At 37.4% G+C, this 21,627-nt stretch overlaps 5 protein-coding genes, 1 long non-coding RNA gene and 1 pseudogene across 14 annotated transcripts; 3 read left to right on the top strand and 4 right to left on the bottom strand.

Moving 5' to 3' along the window:
• Positions 1-678: 678 nt before the first annotated feature.
• On the bottom strand, positions 679-3,001 carry LOC125211554 (uncharacterized). The gene is made up of 3 exons (XM_048111407.2): positions 2,773-3,001; positions 2,572-2,640; positions 679-1,606 (listed from the first exon to the last, which is right to left on the bottom strand). The coding sequence occupies exons 2-3, from the start codon at positions 2,627-2,629 to the stop codon at positions 897-899; spliced, it is 768 nt and encodes a 255-aa protein (XP_047967364.1). The 5' UTR covers positions 2,630-2,640; positions 2,773-3,001; the 3' UTR covers positions 679-896.
• Positions 3,002-5,142: 2,141 nt separating this feature from the next.
• LOC125210443 (glucan endo-1,3-beta-glucosidase, basic isoform pseudogene) lies at positions 5,143-6,137 on the bottom strand (annotated as a pseudogene).
• Positions 6,138-7,881: 1,744 nt separating this feature from the next.
• Positions 7,882-9,919, top strand: LOC125216689 (pentatricopeptide repeat-containing protein At5g66520-like). Its single transcript, XM_048118448.2, has one exon. The coding sequence runs from the start codon at positions 7,969-7,971 to the stop codon at positions 9,817-9,819; it is 1,851 nt and encodes a 616-aa protein (XP_047974405.2). The 5' UTR covers positions 7,882-7,968; the 3' UTR covers positions 9,820-9,919.
• On the bottom strand, positions 9,854-12,114 carry LOC125216690 (pyrroline-5-carboxylate reductase-like). Of its 3 annotated transcripts, none has more exons than XM_048118450.2 (8): positions 11,984-12,114; positions 11,250-11,481; positions 11,086-11,134; positions 10,880-10,971; positions 10,718-10,790; positions 10,516-10,636; positions 10,335-10,440; positions 9,854-10,247 (listed from the first exon to the last, which is right to left on the bottom strand). In XM_048118450.2, exons 2-8 carry the CDS (start codon positions 11,445-11,447, stop codon positions 10,059-10,061), a joined length of 828 nt encoding a protein of 275 aa, XP_047974407.1. In that variant the 5' UTR covers positions 11,448-11,481; positions 11,984-12,114; the 3' UTR covers positions 9,854-10,058. The 3 variants fall into 3 exon arrangements, with proteins under 3 accessions (XP_047974407.1, XP_047974406.1, XP_088925181.1); XM_048118449.2 differs by having other exon boundaries at positions 12,018-12,109; XM_089069055.1 differs by lacking the exon at positions 11,984-12,114 and adding an exon at positions 11,805-11,941.
• A 3,124-nt stretch (positions 12,115-15,238) lies between these two features.
• LOC125212307 (uncharacterized) lies at positions 15,239-16,604 on the top strand. The gene is made up of 2 exons (XM_048112433.2): positions 15,239-15,519; positions 15,853-16,604. Exons 1-2 carry the CDS (start codon positions 15,370-15,372, stop codon positions 16,492-16,494), a joined length of 792 nt encoding a protein of 263 aa, XP_047968390.2. The 5' UTR covers positions 15,239-15,369; the 3' UTR covers positions 16,495-16,604.
• Positions 16,605-17,022: 418 nt separating this feature from the next.
• Positions 17,023-21,026, bottom strand: LOC125210442 (uncharacterized). Of its 7 annotated transcripts, XR_016136602.1 has the most exons (9): positions 20,779-21,025; positions 19,931-20,356; positions 19,728-19,862; positions 19,510-19,613; positions 18,981-19,120; positions 18,700-18,894; positions 18,205-18,335; positions 17,578-18,071; positions 17,023-17,437 (listed from the first exon to the last, which is right to left on the bottom strand). It is a non-coding gene; the product is annotated as an uncharacterized LOC125210442 (long non-coding RNA). The 7 variants fall into 7 exon arrangements; XR_016136601.1 differs by having other exon boundaries at positions 18,205-18,894; positions 20,779-21,026; XR_016136605.1 differs by having other exon boundaries at positions 18,205-18,894; positions 19,728-19,851; positions 20,779-21,026.
• LOC125215922 (uncharacterized) lies at positions 17,229-18,333 on the top strand. Its single transcript, XM_048117505.2, has 2 exons — positions 17,229-17,405; positions 17,491-18,333. The coding sequence occupies exons 1-2, from the start codon at positions 17,229-17,231 to the stop codon at positions 18,142-18,144; spliced, it is 831 nt and encodes a 276-aa protein (XP_047973462.2). The 3' UTR covers positions 18,145-18,333.
• Positions 21,027-21,627: the final 601 nt, after the last annotated feature.

The following is a 21,627-nucleotide window of genomic DNA, read 5'->3' as shown; positions in this document are numbered from 1 at the left end:
ATAATCCGACGTTAATTCGGTAGAATTAACGCCGAATCCCGAAAATTCGCCGGATTATCGCCGACCACTGTGGGCGATAATCCGGCGATAAAAGTAGTTTTTTTTTTTTTAAATTTCCCCCCCTATAAATTTAAAATTTAATAATTAATTTAAAATAATTTCCCCCCTATTTTTTTTTTAATTTTCGTCGTTGTAATTTTTTACTCGTGTTTAATACAACGAACTTTATTACTATTATTTGTCTTGTCTTATAAATTAGCTAGCTTTATTATATACAAAAATAAAACAATTAAATTAGTAATGATGTAAAAATGAAATGTTGAGTTAGGGAGAAATAAGGGAGAAACCATTGGAGCAATTGGCTAAAAGTTGGCTAAAAACTGGGGATAAATTTTGGTGCTGATGTGGCAGGAGTTAGGGAGAAATAAGTGAGTTTTTAGGGAGAGCATTGGAAGTGCTCTAACCACTTATTCTGAAGGTTATGATTAACCTTGGGAAACGAACGACATTTGAGTGGTATAACATTGAAAGAATCTAAATATGAAATAAGTCTTTTGTGCTATTTGCTGAGAGACGAGATCTCAGTGATTTATCGTTTCTTAACCATTGTTACTATACATTGAGCATAAGATAATAATTGAGAACCACTTGGACTAATTTTAGTAGTAAAAGAGTTGATAAAATTAAGAGAACTCTCCTACTAGCTTTTTTAGTAGTAAAAGAGTTGATAAAATTAAGAGAATTCTCCTACTAACTGTATAATGTATACATACATCAAATAACCTCACATCTCTATCATCTCAAGCGGTTGGCTACACAAAACATCTCGACCTAAATAGAATGAATTCTCAACATCAAAATACTACACAAAATTCACATTTAACACAAGCATTGCTCTAGGGGTGTGCACGGACTGAATCAGACTGAGACACAAATCCGGTCGTCGGGTTGTCGTTCCAGCGCCCATCTCCCCACGCGTCTCTTGTGTCGGTTCCCACGTAGTTACTATAACAATGATTAGCATAGTTCCAACTCCAATCACCTCCCCATTGCCTGCTCCCGTTGTTGTATTGCCACGTGTCGTTGGAGTAGCCTTGCCATCCGTTGTTATGATACCCCGACCACCCAGATGGGCCCCGCTCGTTCCATGGATCGAGATAATTAGTGGATGAACAAGCAGCCGGAGCAACGAAGTTCTCTTCCCAATCACCCCAGCCTACGGTAGCAAAAACATTGTCCGGAATGGCAGAATCGCCAAAGATCACGACAGGGTCGTGATACTGATCTTCCTCTGTCTGGGGACTCGCGGCCAGGCTCACGACATCTGGCAACAGCAGCTCGGGATCATTGTCTGAATCCCAATTGATCTTGTCAATGTAAAGATCGGGATCAGGCAGTGACACGTGACAGGATAAGCCGTTTTTGTTGGCCCAGTACCGTTTCTTGGCGTTGCTGAATGCTTCCTCGCCTGCAGAGTCGTTCCACTCCATCACCTTGTCGTATAAGTGCATAAATCTCTTCATCTGCAGTAATGTCTCCCAGTCCATCGATCCAACCACTTTGCAGAACTCTTTCTCCCACGCGGGGATCTTAGGCTGCCAATACCCTGCAGAGAGCAGTAGCGCGGAAAAGCAAATCAAACACAAGAGAGGACTCGAAGCAACAGCACATAGAAATTGCAAAGAAGCTCAATAAACAAGAACTATTTCACGGAAACATCCACTGATAAATACTTAAGTGGGAGAAATAAAACGTAAGTAACAAACGTGTATGGAATCGATTAAGCAGCACAAAGACAATCAGTTAGAAGCTATGCTGATACAGACATCTATGCTATTAGCATCCAGTCGACAATACACCAAAAGATAGATGACAAATAATCTTATAGAAACAAAAGGAACGGGATATGAGTAACAAACGTGTATGGAATCAATTAAGCCGCACAGAGACAACCAGTTAGAAGCTAATGCTGATATAGACATCGATCCTATTGCCATCTCGTCAACAATACACCAAAAAAATGACAAATAATCTTATAGAAGCAAGCAAAATCACGCGAGTCGATCAAGAAGCATTGTACTAATTCACACTGGACAAGTAACTTAACTACCAACTCATTCCCATTCCTGCAAACTCGAACGATTAAGCTTGCAACTTTCCCACTTTCCCATCACGAAACGTATTATCGCTCGTGCTAAAAACCATACAAATAACTACTCATTACATCATCTAATGCTGCATTAGCCATTAGGCCTAATCTCTATCATGACCTAAGATGAACAAGAAGAACAGAACAACACCACATTTAGAAAATAAACAACCAAACCACAGCCAAAACAAAAAGGCCTAAAACAATGAGACAAAAAAAAAAGTAAAATAAAATGAAAATTGAGCAAGACTCCAAACACCGTCAAAGCATCAAATTCTGCAATCGACAAAAAAAACCCATTTTTTCAACAATTGTGGAAAAATTCAAGGTAGAAAAATTCAGGCCATTGCAAAAACAAACAGTGAAAATAGCTATTAATTCAATAAAAAATAGTAACAATTAATAAAGAATTTCAGATATACCACGCGGCGGCTTCTTGCTTTGTGATCTTCTCTGGCTAGCCCTCCTTCTACCCTCCATGATCACAATCTCTGGGGAAAAAAGCAACCAAGAAATCAAGTTAGTAAATTTAGCATAAAAATAGGGAAAAAGGAGAAAAATCAGAAGCAAAAACAAGAAAAGGAAAGCGTTGATTTGGGAGGGGAGATTGTGGTAAAGCATACAATTTGGGAACTGGGTTTAGTCGATGAGCTTTTGTGACAGTCACTATTTGAAGAAAACAAAGGGGAGAATAAAGAAGAATATTTTTTTTGTCTTGGAAGGGTAAGAAATCAGAGAGGAACAGAGATTTAATTGTAATGGAGTTTTTGAAGGTAGGTTTGGTTTGGGCAGTGAGCATAAATAGAAATACTTTAACAAAATGTTCTAACTTTGATGATAGGCATAAAAAGGAAAATGTAAATTATGTCATCCAATTAAGGATGCTTCTCTGTCTCTCTCTCTCACACACACACACACACATTTGCCGTTGCGACAATTGGTGGTTTTGATTCTAAAAAATTCAACTTTGCTTCAATTACTATTTTATTTAATGCTCATGTGTTTTCGACTCACATCGTAGTACGTACGACGTAAATTTGTTGGATTAAATTTGACTCATAAAAATAGTCTCATTTAGAGGCCTATCTTTATTTCCTATTTTCATGTTATTATTTTATTCATATAGTAGTTTATTTAGCCTATCCAACCTCTCATCTTATTTTCACATCAATATTATTTTTATATTTCATTTTTAATTTTTTATTCAAATAAAATAATAAACAAAATAAATTATAAAATAACATAGTACTTAATTTTAAAACAAAAGAAACATCTTACATTTAAAAAAAAACAGAATAAATAAAAAACATACTTAATTGTTGGGTTCTGTTGGTGTATGTGTTTCCAATACTTTCCATCGCTGGAATTCTGCGAAAGAATTATCAGAATTCATAGTCTAAAGAGAGGAAAAGAGATATAGAGTGAGAATAAAGGAGTGAATGTATATAATAGGGCGTGGGCGTGGAGGTATACGTAGAGGGTCAAAAATATTTTTTTTTTGAAATATCGATCATCGGCCCTATCATCACAATGAGGGCCGTTAATCGGCCCTATGAGATCAGCTAGGGCCGACTAATTGGGCATTTGGGGGGCAGGTGGCCCGTTGATCGGCTGCTCTTCAACAATGAGGGGCCGGTGGGGATTGGGGGGGGGGGGGGGAATCATGAGCTCGGGTGACTGTCCCCCCATTGCAAATGCTCTAATGGACGTCACGAGTAATGAGAATCAGTAAAGTAAGAGCATCCACAACCCTATCTCCATTCTATCTCCAATTTGATCTCATCTCTACACTATACATGAGCCCCACATTACTTTTTACTAAAGAGATAGCACCTAAAACCCTCCATCTCCAATCTATCTCATCTCTTCACTATTCACGGGTCCCACCATCTCATTTCAATTTTATTTTTTTTCCAAATAAATTTAATTTAAATTGAGACAAAATATTATTTTTAAAACAACACTCCGTATTCATATATTTTATAGAAAAAATATGAAATTTATCATTCATATATTCATATAATTGGTATAAAAAAATTTATGTGGTGAATAAGGTATTTGAGGTATTTATATAAGAGTTTAGGACAATTGGCAATAAAAATAATTTTTTTAAGAAAACGGCCATAAAACTTTTAACATTTGAGGAGATGGGAAAATTTTATTAATTATGGTATTTTTTTTTTTTTGGGGGGGGGGGGAGGGGAGCTTGCTCGATAATATCTCCCCCCAAGAGATTTGTTCGAGACCAATTGGTTGCAACCCAGTTTCTTAGTCGGGTTGCGGATGCTCTAAGAGAGATTTGAAGAAAAAACAAGTAAGTATGAGAGAGGAGAAAAAGTGGCTAAAATATGAGTGAAATTTTTTCCCTTTTTGGAATATTAAAATAAGTTGTAGTTATGATGGGAGGATGCTTGTAATTGGACGAAATAAGACTACATCTCTTGCAATTAGAGGTGCTCAAGGTTTACGGTTCCGAACCGAAACCATGAGAATTTATCCGAACCGAAACCGTCGATTTTAGAACCGTGATTCGGTTCAGGTTCAAAAATTTCTGAACCGAAACCATGCCAGAACCGTCGGTTCCTGACCGGAACAGCAAAAAACCGCCGAAAAACTGTGAGACCTAGCCGGAACCGCAAAAAAAGGCCAAAAACCAGCGGTTCAAAACCGTGAAAAATCGTTAAAAACCGTCGAAAAACCACCGATTCAAAACTATTTTATGACCAAAGTAATTGAGATTCACTCGAGTTAATGATTTTTTCAAGCCGAGCTCCTCATAATATAAAGAATATTCTTAGAATTTTGAGTTTAATATAAATGATTTAAGTAAAATAAATGTTTGATGTGATATTTATATTAATATAAATTTGATTTTAACGTAAACGATGGAAGATGCTTTGGTACATCCCAAAAGCTACATATGCTAATCATGAGATGGATAGGGAGAGAAATTAATAAGCAAACTTGCGTAATGTGTTATAGAAACTTGAAGAAATCAAACACAATACACTTTTCATTACACATTTTATGCAATAAAAGATACTTGATATTTAGGGACATTATTAGGAAGAAAGATTCCCCAATGCTTCTCAAGTTCAGGAGTTTTCTGATTCTCATCAATGAGATCAAAAATGTAAGTGTCCAAAGGCTTCCTTGGCCTTCTAGGAGTTCCCCTTCTGACACTCTTGTACAAATTTGAGTTATAAGCGAATGCATTGGATACGGTAGTCGCTGTCCCTCCGGCCGAGGGCCACCCCGTCTCCGTCACCACAACCTTGAGGCTCTGCCCACCGGCCTTCTCGAGTGCCGCGTGGACCGAGTCGACCATGGCATGGAATAAGTTTTGGTATTTGTATGGTCCATCCCTAACCACAACCGATTTAGAAGTAAACAATGCATAGTCTAAAGGAATATTGGTGGGGTCACTAGCATATGCAAAATATGGATACACATCAATTAGAAAAGAGCTATGTGTTTTGAGAAGAAATTTGATAATTGGATCGATGAAGGATTCGCGGAATTCGGGTCGGAATGCCCCGGCCGATGGAGGGTAGGATACCCCGATAACCGACATGCTTAGGACAGCGGAGACCTTGATTCTCCGAAGCCTGGCCGTGGCCAGGGCATCGGAGATGCGTTGCATGGTTGTCGGAATGTAGGGTGCGATGTTGGGGTTGTCCGATGGGTTCATCTCGTTTCCCACGGAAATGTAGCGGAAGTTGACGTATTGGTACTTGCGGATGTTGTTTTGGATCCAAGATGTGGCGACAGATGGATCTGTCGCGATGCCTTGGATCTCGTCATTGGGCACCCCAACGATGACGGAGATGTTGGTGCCTTGAAGTGCTTCGAGAATTGCTGGATTAGGGTTGTATAGTCGAATGTTACCAATGTTGTTACCCTTGATTAGATTGACGATTTCTCTTGGTGGTCGTAGATTGTCGCCAAGGGTGCCATAGCACACTCCTGTTCTAGCATCTAAATTCATTTACCAAAAAAAAATTAATTAGTAGTTTATTTGATTTTTCTATAGAAGTTGAGAAAGGGATAATCATAAACCTGCCGTGTGGATGCAAAGCAAGGCTATTGCCATTAGCATAAGGTGTTGTTTTGATGATCTCTTCATTGTGACTAGAATTAACTAAAATTATTTGTGACCACTTATTTATAGTGTTTGAGAAAGGGTGGAGCCTCATTTTAAAGACCATTAAAGTTTATTTATTATACTTTGCCATTTCTTAATCGTGGATATTTACATTGGATACGTAGCCACATTGTCAAATGAGTTTTTTAGAAAAGAAGTTGACCAATTAAGTAAATATTAATTCACAATGAATGTATCGATATCCTTATACCGTTATTTTAACTTCATCAATTAATAGTTCTCCAATTCTGTCTTAAATTTATTCATATTCTTATACCGTTATTTCCTAAATTTTTTTCTTTCATTTTGATTTTCCTTTTTTGCTTTGTTACTTGTTTTATTTTTTATGTTTTTATTATCTGAATTAATTTTAATGTTAAGTACTAAATATCCTCTTAATTACTAAACTATATGGCAGCATCCCTATTCTTTACGCATCAACTCATAAGTTCAATATTCTTTATTTCATTATAAATGAACTATATTTTTTTTAAGCATCAATTCTCAATTAGGTAATTGAAATCAACAAAATTAATTTGTAATTATATTAACTTGGAAATAAGTCCATTTTAAGCGTATGGTGATTATATAATATAGTAGTAGTAGTAGTAGTATATATAATGTTGCATCTTGATAGTCCAAGTGTGTTTTTAGGTACAATGAATCTTGATTAAATTAGAAATAGATATAATAGTTAGAAAATTGGAGTATTATTTATTTAAATAAAATAACACTTTTTGCATTTATTTTTCTATCAGTTATATGATTAATGTAACAACAAAATAACTGTGAAGCATTTATAAGGGTAAAACAAATATCGATTTATTTGAAATTTCAATCTCCTAGAGTGAGTAATTGAATCTAAAATCAAGTGATACCACCAAGGCCTCTTGTTTTTTCACTTAATATAACATGAACGAGTCAATTAATTCATTTAATACAAAAACCTATTCTATAAAGATGAAAAAATCGAGACGCAATTAGTTACGTTGAATTTAAAAAAAAATAATAACAATAATTTAAGAGGCAAACGAAAGCGTTCCTAAATTAAAGATAAATTAACTTAGGAACGCTTCCATTTGCATGATCTAGTTAAGACACCAACACCAAGAACGATTTCTGAAGTATTTGTGGTATATTTAGAAACACAAATTAATGTCCTTATTTTGCATTAAAAAAGTTCCTTAGCAGTGTATTTGTTAATGATTATTTGTATTAAATAAGTATACTTATTGAAATGTTAATATATGGTTTGCCTGACGGCTCCATAGCTTTAATGATTTCCAGTTGATATGTGGTATTATTTCATTCGTCCGCCAATAGGATTTCTATTTTTTTCATTTTAGACTGTCCGCGAATAGGAGTTTCGATTGATTAATATTTCCACTCATTTTCCTAATAAGATTAAATAATATTTTAAAATTCATATTGAGTCAAAAAAATTCTTTTATTCATGAATGAAAGGAATAGAATTCTACTTAGTGGTTTATATATAGGCATTTTGTTGATTAGTTATAGTGTTCTTGATATTTTGTACTACTAATATTTAGAATATTAAAATAAGCTGTAGTTATGATTGTAGGATGTCTTGCAATGGGAGAATGGCTGCAATTTTTTTATAATTTGAGAATTACAATATTGAAACTACAGTAGTGTTTGAGAATTATCGGGTCCCATGTCTGCAATCCTTTCAATTCCATCCACAAACCCTCCCACCATATCCACGTTCAAGAATCTCGACTTCTGCTCAACCATGGCGGAGCTCAAGCAGCACCACGCCCAAATCGTCAAGCTCGGCCTCTCCTCCGACAACGACGCCATGGGACGCGTCATCAAGTTCTCCGCCCTCTCACAATCCGGTGACTTGCATTATGCACTCAAGGTGTTCGCTTCTTTGCCCCAACCAGATGCTTTTATCTACAACACCATCTTCAGAGGCTATTTACACGCACAATTGCACACACACTGCATCTCCCTCTACTCCCACATGCTCCAAAACTCCGTCACTCCGAATAACTACTCCTTCCCTCCCGTTATCCGAGCCTGCGCTGCTGCTGCCGGAGGCAGAAGGCAGGTGCACGCGCACGTGATCAAATTCGGATTCTCTCGAGACTCGTATTGCCAGAACAATTTGATTCGGATGTATGTCGGTTTCGATGAATTGGACGAGGCGAGGAGGGTTTTTGATGGCATGGAGAGAAAGGACGACGTTTCTTGGACGACGATGATCAGTGGCTACTCGCAATGGGGATGTTTGGACGAAGCGCTGCGTGTTTTTGAGATGATGGCTACCAAGAACTCAACTGCGTGGAATGCTGTGATCGCAGCTCATGTGCAGAACAACAGATTTCATGATGCATTCGAGCTCTTTGATAGAATGATGGAGGAAAATGTGGAGATGGATAGCTTCGTTGCTGCTAGTATGCTCGCAGCTTGCACGGGGCTTGGCGCATTGGAGCGAGGCGAGTGGATACATGAGCGGATGGAGAGTAGGGGGATCAGGATAGACGCGAAGCTGGCAACGACGCTCATGGATATGTATTGCAAATGTGGGCGTTTGGACAAGGCTGTTGAGGTATTTGATGGGTTGCGTATCAAGGGGGTTTCGTCGTGGAACTGTATGATCGGAGGGTTTGCAATGCATGGACGAGGCAGGGATGCGATTGAGCTTCTGAGGAGGATGGAGGCGGGGGCGGAGAGGCCGGATCATGTGACGTTTGTGAATGTTCTTGCAGCTTGTGCGCACTCGGGTATGGTGGAGGAGGGGAGACGTTACTTCTCTTACATGACTGAGGCCTATGGCATCACTCCGAGGATGGAGCATTACGGCTGCTTGGTGGATCTGCTGGGGCGCGCGGGGTTGTTGGATGAGGCTAGGAGGGTTATAGATGAGATGCCAATGAGCCCAGATGTTGGAGTGTTGGGAGCCCTTCTCGGGGCTTGTAGGATCCACGGGAATCTTGAAATGGCGGAGGAGGTAGGGCATCGGGTGATTGAGCTAGAGCCAGGGAACAGTGGGAGATACGTGCTGCTGGCAAATCTATACGCGAAGGAAGGGAGACTGGAGGACGTGGCGAGGGTTAGGAAGTTGATGAATGATCGAGGGGTGAAGAAGGTGGCCGGATCTTCCACGATCGAACTAGCTGGTAGAGTGTGTGAGTTTGTGGCCGGCGGTAGGGCTCACCCCGAGGCTCGAGAGATATATGCCAAAGTCGGGGAGATTGTGTGTAGGATTAGGGATTTTGGGTATGTGACAGATAGTGAGGGAATGTTGTATGAAGTAGGTGATGAGGAGAGTGAGAATCCATTGCACTACCATAGCGAGAAGCTGGCTATTGCATATGGGTTGCTGAAGACCAAACCCGGTGACACGATTCGTGTCACGAAGAATTTGCGTGTGTGTAAAGATTGCCACGAGGCGAGTAAGCTCATCTCGGAAGCGTATGATCGAGAGATAATCGTGAGGGATCGGAATCGATTCCACCATTTCAAAGGGGGAGTTTGTTCGTGCAACGACTACTGGTGACCACCGTAGATGGGACGAGAAACGAGATCCTATGTTCGAGAAATAGTGCATATCAGTCTAATTCAAATGAATAGCTCAAATATTGCTATTGTTCTTCCTACTCAAACTGATAAAGAAGATAAAATTTTATACCAATACAGCTAACATAGCTAACATCCTAACAAAAAATTAGGAGAATGAATAATAGAGAACATATGCTTGTAATGTGGGGTAAAGGCTTTGCAAAAGTTACCAGGAACCTAATTCTTAGAAAGCTCCTGGCTGCGCTTTGCAGCAGCGACGACCGCATTCATCAGAATGCCTCGAAAGCCTGCTTTTTCCAGCTCGTGAATCCCGGCTATGGTCGTGCCACCAGGAGACGCCACGTCATCTTTGAGCTGGCCGGGGTGTTTGCCCGTGCTTGTTGCCATTGATGCTGCTCCCAGTACCTGAACGATATTCAGATTGAGGCCGGGAGACTCGGGTCAGCCACTTTTGGCAAAGCAAAAAAAAATTGAATCCCCATATTAATTTACCATTTGAGAAGCCAGACCAAGTGAGAGCTCACGAGGTAGACCGGCAGCCACGCCTCCATCGGCTAAAGCTTCAATCGCCAAGAAGATGTATGCTGGTCCACTAGCACTGCAAGCCAACAAAAGATCTCGACAATCTCAAGGCCGCGATACACCAACACGTAACCAGTTCATACACGAGTACCTCAGGCCGGTAATAGCATCAAACAACTTCTCCTGAGCTGTCCAAACTTTGCCAATTGCTCCAAATAAATTACTGATTAATTCCCCATCTTCCTTGGTTGCTGCATCCCCTAGAGTAATAACTGTGTAGATAACTTTTATTTAGAATGGACGTATACACTTGCACGATACAGAGACAGAGAGAGACGAGGAGAAAGATATACCAGACGCAGCTACACCAACAGCAGCTGGGGTGTTGGGCATTACCCTAATGAATCGACTGTGACCTGCCCACTCCTGAAAACGTGTCAAACGATACGCAGGTAAAGCTCGTTATAGTTTATATACAAGTACAATAATCTAGCTCAGCAGTAAACTATACGAACCTGCAAATCTTTTAGCTTGACTCCAGCGACAACCGACACTAAAAGCTGCTTCTCTGAAAGAAGTGGCCTTAACTGCATCACCACGTCTTTCACTACATATTCGAACAACACAAGGAAACAGAGAGATTAGAGGAGCAGGTTAGAGGAGCAGGTAACGGAAATGAAAGTGGATATCAATCAGCTAGCTACCAATTCAGAGAAATTACCAACTTGAGGTTTCACAGAGAATATAACTACATCGCTATCTTGGACTACCTGTTTTTCAGATATTGCCAAAAACAGAATAGAGTTACGACATTTCACTCTCCCGTTCAAGAAAATGAAGGGCAACGTGGAAAAACACAAAAAATTCAAGCACAAGAGCGAGAACCTGACTATTCTGATCAAAGACTTTGACTCCAAATGATTCAAAGACTGAACGCCTCGCGCCAAGATGAGCAGTCCGGACTTGGGAAGCCGGCAAAACGCCTGAACTGACGACACCTCTGGCAATGCTCTCCGCCATTTTCCCAGCTCCAATGAAACCAACCTTGCACGATTCAGTCGGAATTGGCATAATGTTGGCCATTCTGGCTATGATCAAAGCAAAACCAACCTAAAACCTAAAATGTCACAAAAATAGGGAAAAAGTCATGAAAATCATAGCACTATTAAAAGGAATGTGAATCATGAAACATTACATTGGATTCAATATGCCATAAAGAAAACATCAAAACCTATGCCAGCCACCAAATCAAAGCATTCACAACTCACATCCATTACAATAAACACAAGTAGTTTCTTACTATCTTGCTTATCATTAAGTCACTAACTAAAGCTAGAGAATTGTAGAGACAGTTTAAGACCAACATAAACTCCTATGCTATTAATTGCTCATAAAAACCTAACTTTTATTCTGCACTAAACATTTTAGAACAAATAAAACCTCAATCTTGAATACTCCACAATTGAGAAAAAAAGGAGATCTTGAATAGAATAATGACAAAAGGGATGGATAAAATGGACATCAGTGTAGAGCAAGGTCAAGGCAGTGATTCGTTTTTGCAGCGTAAGAGATTGAATAAAAATTCAACTGCCAATATGCGTAATTGCAATAATACTTACCTCAGAAAAAGGGAAATCAAGAATAGATAGATACCCTTTTAATTTTGTAGGGCTATGGACAGCCTTTGAGCGCCCACAACCAGCGTTTTAGCTCCGGCGGGAGAGGGTGACTTAGGTGAGTTATGGAGTGTGAAGTTGTCACTCTGTGTATGAACATTTCGGTTTATATTTAGGTAAAGTGTAAACTACAAAAATAGTCCCTGAACTATGTGTTTATCTCGCTAATGAATCCTGAACTTTAAAAATATCTCCAGACAACCCTGGACTAAGCGTTTATCTCGAAAATGGTCATTTTTCACTGTTTCGTGACGAAAATACCCTTTTGGGAGGTTTGGGCAATTTGGTCTTTTTACATTTTAAATCTGATATTATTTCAGTTATGTACTAAATCTGATATTATTTCAAAATTTTATCATTCTTCTTCCCTTTTGGCATCTTTCACTTTGTTTCTTTATTTCAATATTAGATTTAATTTTATAAAATTAAATTTTAAATTTTAATTTTTAAATATCAATAAATTTTTTTAATTAATAAAATTACTATTAAATAACAAATTAATAGTTTTAATCCATATTTGATAGTGTCTAATATTTAATCAATAAGGTACGACGACGCTTTAGTTTTAATCAATATTTAATAGTTTTAATCATAAATAGATCATATAACACGATTTAGTCAACTTCATAATATTTTTAGTCAAATTCTCCTATACATTAGATGTATATTTATTTCGGAATAAATCGTGTTATATGATCTATTTATGATTAAAACTATTAAATATTGATTAAATCTAAGGTTTCGTCGTACCTTATTGATTAAATATTAGATACTATAAAATATTGATTAAAACTATTAATTTGTTATTAATAGTAATTTTAATAATTAAATTTTTTTATTGATATTTAAAAATAAAAATTTAAAATTTAATTTTATAAAATTAAATCTAATATTGAAATAAAGAAACAAAGTGAAGGATGACAAAACGGAAGAAAAATGATAATTTTGAAATAATATCAGATTTAGTACATAACTGAAATAATATCAGATTTAAAATATAAAAATACCAAATTGCCTAAACCTCCCAAAACCCCCTAAAAGGGTACTTTCGTCACGAAACAGTGAAAAATGATCATTTTCGAGATAAACGCTTAGTCCAGGGTTGTCTGGAAATATTTTTAAAATCCAGGATTCATTGGCGAGATAAACGCATAGTCCAGAGATTATTTTTGTAGTTCACTCTTAGGTAAATTTGGATCGAAAACTCAAGAACTCCACCCGTCAATATGCACCTAATAATTTTCGAAATGAATTTAGAAAACCAAAAATACCGGATGATTAAAATATCACTATCATTAATTACAAGTTTGTACTATTATTTTGGTTTTCCATAAAAAAAATATATAAACTCATCCAAAAATAAAAAAAAAAATTCATATTACTACTTTTATATTTCTACTTATTTACCATTTATAACTTATATTTAATTTTTTTTATGTTACTTTATTCTCTTTTTTCTTTATACTCCCTCCGTTTTTTAAAAATAACAACTTTTTCCATTGTAGTCTGTTCTTTAAAAATAGCAACTTTCAAACTTTCTATTTTAGGAAATCTTTATACCCCTAAATATCAATTAATTTACTACTTATACAATTACAATTAATGACTTAAAGTGGATCTCATGATCTACTAACATTAATTCCATTATTTTTTTCTCTCCCTCTCTCAACTTTATCAATTTTTCTCTTTCTCTTTTTTACTTTACCATTTCCCCCTTCTCTCTCATACTTTATCAAATTGTGCATTAAAATTCGTGCAGTTTCAAAGTTCCCTATTTTTAGAAAATAGAGGGAGTAAAACAGTTAAATATATATGGGACAATAGTTTAACGCAAAACAGAATATGAAAACAGTCTCCACTCCCGGCTCTTAAAAATTGGCCTTTCACATAATCACAATACTTTAGCAAAGTAATCGAAAATTAAAAAAAAAATTGAAAACTTTATTCAAATTTTTTTGTGTAGTATAAATACTTTAATATACTGTATTGTAAGCACAAAATTCCACAAAAGAATTACCAAAAATAATAGCCTATGATATATAAACGCATAATATTGTTCAGTACATGTCATTTTCCTTAATGTGTTGATACTTGATAGCTCCTAATTGGCTAACTAACATAAAAACAAAACTAGTTTTCTCTTGTTTGTTGTGAACAGATGAATCAATTCTTGCCAGTGTTCGGTGGAAGTATGATGAAAGGGATTGATTCCAGTAATTCAATTCATTTAGCATTGGGATCTACTCCCTCTCCCTCTGTCCCACCGCGATATGAATTCTCTTTGATTTGAACATGGATTTTAAATATAAAGAAAACTAAATTGAATAAGTTAGTGGAACGTTGAATCTACGTATATGTAGTTTTATAATAAAATGTGGGTGAAATAAGTTAATGAAGAGCGTGGTTTATTTACTACCATTTATAGTAGAAGTGTAATACAACTTTTATTTGGAGACATACTAAAACAACAAAATAAGAATTTTATTTTGGAATGGAGGGACTTCTAACAATAAGACTGTAACAATTTAATAAATTGAGAGTTCAAAATTTTGAGTAAAATATTTCCATGAAAAATAATTTATCTTATACTCCCTCCGTTCGTGAATAGGAGCCTCACGGTTTTAAGAATTTTAAGAAAGTGGGTGGAAGAAAATCAGTGGAATATGGATCCAACTTGAATATATTAATTTTAAATGATATGTGAGTGGAGTAGGTTAGTGGAATGTGTGGCCTCTTTGCCATTTATAGTAATTATGAACCAGAACTCTTATTCACGGACGAACCAAAAAGTAAAAACGAGACTCCTATTCGCGAACAGAGGGAGTAGTATTTAGCGCAATATTCCGTCCATCTCAAGCTATTTAAATTGTTTCTTTTGATCATGAAATTTAAAAATACACTAAAATCAAATTAACTATTATAAAATGAAATAAACAATACTATTAAAAGTGCATCAAATGAAAATAATATTCACGGATTATATTTGCATAATAATGCACTATGTAGCATAGCATTTGTCTTTTTCCTAACTCGACATATTTTAGTTGAAACTGTGTAAAAAGATAAAGGAGATGGAACATTTGAGGATTGATAGCTAGCTAGCATAAAGAGGAACATCAATTAGGATTAGTACTCATCGAATAAAGAAACGATAGCATGCTTCTCTAGCAAAATAAAATTTGAACACAAATATATCCACCTCGTCCTCATGTCATGAGAAAGAAACAAGCACGAATCTTCCTCTTCAAAAGAATCAGTCAAATAGTAATTGTCTATAAATATATGCTCAAATCTAATCTACACATATACAAATTAGAAATAGAGAGAAAATGGCAGAATTGTTCGTGAAGCAGGCAAAGGAGTATTCAGAGAGCCGACCAACTTACCCTCAACAATTATTCGATTTCATCGCTTCTAAAACCCCTTCCCACAATCTCGCCTGGGATGTCGGAACCGGCACTGGCCAAGCCGCCCTGTCCGTAAGTATTTACTGAGAGAAATTCATGAGTTTTATTCTAAATTGAAAGAGAGATCATGAGATTTATACACTGATTTCAGTTTTTTTTACACCGAAGCGAAATAGTGTTCGAGTTTCAACTTTCAATTGGCATCACTTACTTCCCCTCTCTCTTTGCTTTTTTCTCATACCACAAATTGTCAATAATTATATACTAAGTGTATGTTTAATAGGGAAGACAACTTATCCATTGATGAAATTCTATATATAAAAATGACATATTTATTCATAGAATTCTATTACTAGTTGAGTTATCTGCCCTATCAAACATACACTAATTGTGATCATCGATCAGCTGGCTGCGATCTACAACAACGTCATCGCCACTGACACGAGCCCAGCGCAGCTCGAATTGGCGGCGCCGCACCCGAACATAACCTACCGCTGCACCACCGCGGCCGTCACCACGGACGAGCTCCAGACGAAGGTGGGCTCGCAGTCCACCTTCGATCTCGTGGCGGTCGCGCAAGCCATGCACTGGTTCGATCGCCCGGCCTTCTACGACCGGGCCAAATGGCTCCTCAAGAAGCCAGGCGGCGTCCTCGCCGCTTGGTGCTACACCACCCCTGAGGTGGACGCCGCCGTCGACGCTGTCTTCCATCAATTCTACACCGTGGATTCCCGACCGTACTGGGACTCCGCCCGAGGGCTGGTGGACCGGAAGTATGAGACGGTCGAGTTCCCATTTGAACCGGTGGATGGGCTCGACCACACTGGGCCGGTCCGGTTCAACGCGGAGAAAGAGATGGATTTGGAGGGCTTTTTCACGTATTTGAGGTCTTGGTCAGCGTATCAGACAGCGAAGGAGAAGGGGGTGGAGCTGCTCACCGGCGATGTGGTAGACCGGTTCACTACAGCCTGGTCCGGAGATGGAGTGACCCGGAAAACCGTAGTTTTCCCGGTCTACCTCAGGATAGGGAAGGTCGGTTCATCATGATTCAACAAAGCCGAAATTTGGTTATTTCAGTATTTGGTTTTTGAGGAATAAAAATGTTGTGCGATTAACATAAAATTAAATTAATGAAATTGGTGTCTTGTTTCAGGAAATTGTGATTGGTTTTGTAAGTAAAAGCGGTACAAAATAGAATTGCATAAACTAAACAAATGTTACTATTCCATATCAATTCTAATTTGAATTGTTCAGTTAAAATTGACTAATACGCTTTGAAGATAAAATTCATAGGATAGGATCAATTTTCATTAAAGCTTTGTTATTAGTTAGACTTTCTATCACTCATTACATGATAAATAAAGAGAAAAAATATCCCATTAAAGCCTTTGCCTGTTTTACCTTTGTCACACTGCCAATTATTACGATGACACACAAAAAATTTCTAAAATGAACTGCTATTTTAGCTATATATAACCAGCAAATTATTACTATCAGTTATACCAAATAAACACGGTTATTTAATTACTCCCAAATGCTACTACCAAACAATACAAGTAGTACTGTAATAAAGAGTTGGTCAAAGATTGTAGTGGACTTATTGGCATGTGGCTATAAAGAAAGCAGAAGACAAATCTTGTTTCTCTACTTTGACCAACTACACTAGATGAACCTTCCCCAATAATGAACAATGACATTGCACCCAACTACTACTATATTATCTAACACATGCTTGACATTAATCTAACTCTTCAAATCTAACACAAACACACACGGAGAGTATGGCAGATTTGTTGATCAAGCAGAGCTCCGGGGATAATCCTAGTTATCAGTCAAAACAGTATTCTGGGGGAAGGCCTAATTACCCAGAAGAACTCTTTCATTTCATTGCTTCCAATACACCCTCTCATGAACTAGCATGGGATGCCGGCACCGGCACTGGCCAAGCAGCCTGCTCAGTTAGTCCTCTCTCTCTCTCTGTCTCCTTTTCCTGTGTGTGTGTTGGGTTAGAGTTCTAAATGCATGCTTCATTTATGTGAACAGTTGGCCAAGTTTTACAAGAATGTGATAGCAACAGACATAAGCCCAAAGCAACTAGAATTTGCAGCAAAGCTACCAAACATAACATACCAATGCACTTCCCCAGGCATGTCCATGGATGAGCTCCAAGAGAAGATTGGATCAGAATCCACTTTCGATTTGGTCACCGTAGCTCAAGCAATGCACTGGTTCCACCTCCCTACGTTCTACCAACAGGTGAAGTGGCTTCTGAAGAAGCCCAACGGGGTGATCGCTGCATGGTGTTACACCACACCGGAAGTTAACCCTACAGTTGACTCATTGTTCCAAAGGTTTTACAACATTGATGCTGGACCTTACTGGAAATCTGGTCCATCCGTGGAATCACCTCGTGAAGTGGTGGACCAGAAGTACACAACCATTGATTTCCCATTTGAGCCAGTAGACGGACTGGACCACAGTGGACCGTTTCGGTTTGACACAGAGAAAGTTATGGATATGGAGGGCTATTTCACATACTTGAGGTCCTGGTCTTCGTATGTAACTGCTAAAGAAAAAGGTGTGGAGTTGCTCTCAGACAGTGTGGTGGAAGAGTTCAGGAGGGCCTGGAATGAAGATGGCAAAATGCAAAAGACTGTAATTTTTCCTATTTACTTAAGGATGGGGAAAGTATGTTAAGCAACATATGTATTTCATATGCATTTATACATGTATACGACGAGCAATTGAACATGTTACCTGAATAATTTCAACGTGGACATGTAGCTGGTCGATGTGGTGCTTGTGCATGATGTTCATTCCTGTAATAAAGCTGTTATGTTTTGATTGCAAATTTCTGGAATAAGAAATTTATCCAGCTGCTCCTCATTCTTGTCATCCATGTTTTCAACATTGCCATCATAAACAAAAAACAAGTTTCAGAAGTCATTCTATGCCTTTTAATCAGATAATCACTAAAATCAAAAGAACAGTAAAGAGTGTGTTATGGAGAAATGAAAATGCCAAAGATGTCAAATAAGAGAATGCTCGATTATGTTACTGAGAAATAAAACATGGCCATGACGATACCGGATGAGTTTTCATCCTTGTTGGTCCTGATAAGTTGAATAGCAAGTCAAACTTTGCTTATAATGTGAAATGTATTTTTTCATAGATTTTCTCTATATAATTTATGGGCTATCTAGATACCTATATGTGAAATACTGAACTGTTCGTATAATTTGCACAATATACCTCAAACCATCAAGAAATCACAAAAGGATCTACAAAGAACCCCATAAGAAAGAAGTCGAGCTCAAAACAAACTCAGCCTTAAATCTTAATCACATCATCCCTCAGAAGAAGCAAGAGCAGACTGCAAGAAACTTCTTCCGCCGCAGCATGCTGCCTCTTCTTATCCTCAATAGACAATGCAGCCAAAGTCTTGTCCTGGATGAAATAGAAACCCATGATCAATCTATAATAGCTAGAATTATGCAGGGAGAAAAAAATGATAAGAGGGAAAAGGAAACTACAGGAGGCAAGTCTTGGTAGCTTCTCAATGTCTCGAGGATTAGTTTTGTTTTCTTCTCCAAGTCCTTCCTGTGCGCAGCCCTTTCCACTAACACACTATGACACTACTATCCGAGCTATAGCTCACGCGATTGAGCATTGTCTGGGAAAAATATATTGGAACTGAAGTTCATGATTCTCGTTCTGTTTTACTAGCTAATGGGCATTCCACAAATTAATAAATTGCAGAAAATAGTAGTATTAAAGTGCACCTACATATTTACATACTCCTTCTGTCTATTAAAAATGAAACGTTTTCCTTTTTAGGTTGTCCTATTAAAAATGAAACATTTCCTAAAATAGAAATAACTTTATCTCTACTTTTCCCTCTCTCTTCTTTAACTCACAAAACAACACTGCATAAAATCCCGTCCCGAAAAGCAAACGTTTCATATTTATTGGGAAGGAGGGGAGTACTATATATCTTGAGAAGTGAGAACACAAGACACTACATTAACCCATTTGAAAGAGGCCCGGTATCACCTACCATACCTTGTAATTAAAATACTGTTGTAGATATTGTCTCTCTTTTGATTCCATTATCGCCAAGTTCGTCTTCCAGTGTTCCACTTGAGCTTCACAAGGAGGTACGTCATCTTCCATTTGTGCAAGTGTTATGAAAAGAAAACGATATGAAGCACAATAAGCTTGACTTGCTGATCAGATAAAAAAAACTTGCTGATCATATAAAAAAAAACTTGCAGATCCACCTTATCAAGTATGTCAATCGTGCAATCGCCTTCCGAGTATAGTCAAGAAGTTCTTTGGACTCCTGTTAGACTTTGGCCCTCTTCTCTTCTACTGCTGTTTTTCTCAGAGATTGATCCGCCATTTCTACAGGAAAACTAAAGCATTTCTCGTAAGTTGGTAGCTCCTTATAAGATTATGGGTAAACACAAGTGTAAAAACCCACCTACTGAGTTCAGTATGCCAAATATTCAATAGATTAGCGACACCGGCAAGTACTTGGGCAGATGATACCACATTTGCCGGTAAACTCTCGTGAACCAATCCAACATGCTCTAGTATCTATCTTACCCTAACAGCTGCAATCAGCCAATCATATAAGGTGAACAAGACACAGCACAAAAACAATGAGGTCCACACAAACATAATGAAGTTAACAGTTATTTATGAAAAACGAGTTGCAGATGTGGCAATCCAGATGCATTAGTAGTACTCCCTCTGTTCCACGGAATTGAGCCATTTCATGTTCTGTGGTCGTTTTAGAAAAATGATAGTTAAAAGTAGAGCAAGAGTAAAGTAGAGAAGAGTATTCTCTACATTGTTCTCTCTTTAAATTTACTTTCTGTGTCTAAATTTGAACTTCAGGCCAAACCTTCATCAAAAAAAACAAAACAGTTAAAGAACAGATAAAGAAAATCCAGGAATTCAATAATCACACACTAGAACCATGAAAATGGGTTCCGAAACAGGACATTAAAATTGTAATTATGGTACAAAAACACACCAATTTTATAGTAATTTCTATGCTAACCTATTAGATTTTCCTAATTCCGTTTCCCCAAATACACATTGGGGAAATACATTGAAAACTAAACCTTCATCAAGTGAGTCCTCAAATTGAACTGGAAAATCAAGCAACTAAAACACAAAGAAAGCAGAAAACCTAGTCTTTCCCATAAATGGGATGGAATAGAAAGAAATCTGAAAGGCAACGTAAAAGCTGAACCTTAATTGAATAACAATACAATAAGAATTCAAAATTACACAATGGTGCACTATATACATAAAAAATACCTGAAAATGAAGGAGATCGCCGGCCGGCTAATGATCTGGACTAGAGAATGTGAAGCTATCTTTCATTAAATTGCAATTTTCGCCTTCACGTCTTTGTATTTTGGCCATTCACACTTGAACTATTGATTAGCTAACGCTTATTAATCCCACAGTCCATTTCCGTTTTTCTTCACATCACATTTTATCGTTCAGCTCATCTTCGACAGATCTTTCTCATTCCCACACACTATTTTCTAGGAGTATATTATTGATGTTTATTAAATAAAATAAATAACAAAATAAAATTATTAGTAAAAGTTATTCTCTCGTTCGCGTAAATAGGAGTCACGTTTGGTGTGTACATGAATTTTAAGAATTCTAAAAAATAGTGGGTTGCAATGGCGGATCCAGAAAGGTCAAAGGTCGATAATAATGTTTTTCGGCAGTCCTCGGTGGACCGTCGGTGGCTGGTCGGAGATGTTATATGTGATGTCCTATTAGCATGATTGGCATTGAGAGAGAGGTAAGATTGGGACAAAACTTGGGACAAGCCAATAAGTAAAACGTTTTATTTCTAACTTTAGAAACTCCTTTTTCTCTTTAACAAGATAGGACCCATTTTTCATTTACAAAATTTTAAAATCCTTTTCTGTCTATCACACCTTACTTTATCAATTATATATTAAAATTTATGTCAAATCAAATATCATACTCCCTCCGTCCCAAGGTATTAGACCAACTTTCCTTTTTGGGATGTCCCAACATATTAGACTCATTTCTTTTTTTAGCAAAAAGCATCTATCTTATTTTATTTTCCACCTACTTTTTTCTCTCTTATCTCCCCTACTTTTTCCCTCTCTCATACTTTAC

Source organism: Salvia hispanica, chromosome 3, assembly GCF_029641045.1.
Source record: "Salvia hispanica isolate PSC_SH4W2 chromosome 3, Shi_PSC_v1, whole genome shotgun sequence".
Lineage (NCBI taxonomy): Eukaryota > Viridiplantae > Streptophyta > Magnoliopsida > Lamiales > Lamiaceae > Salvia > Salvia hispanica.
Note: the sequence above shows the minus strand (reverse complement) of the source record. Positions and strands in the feature narration are given on the sequence as shown.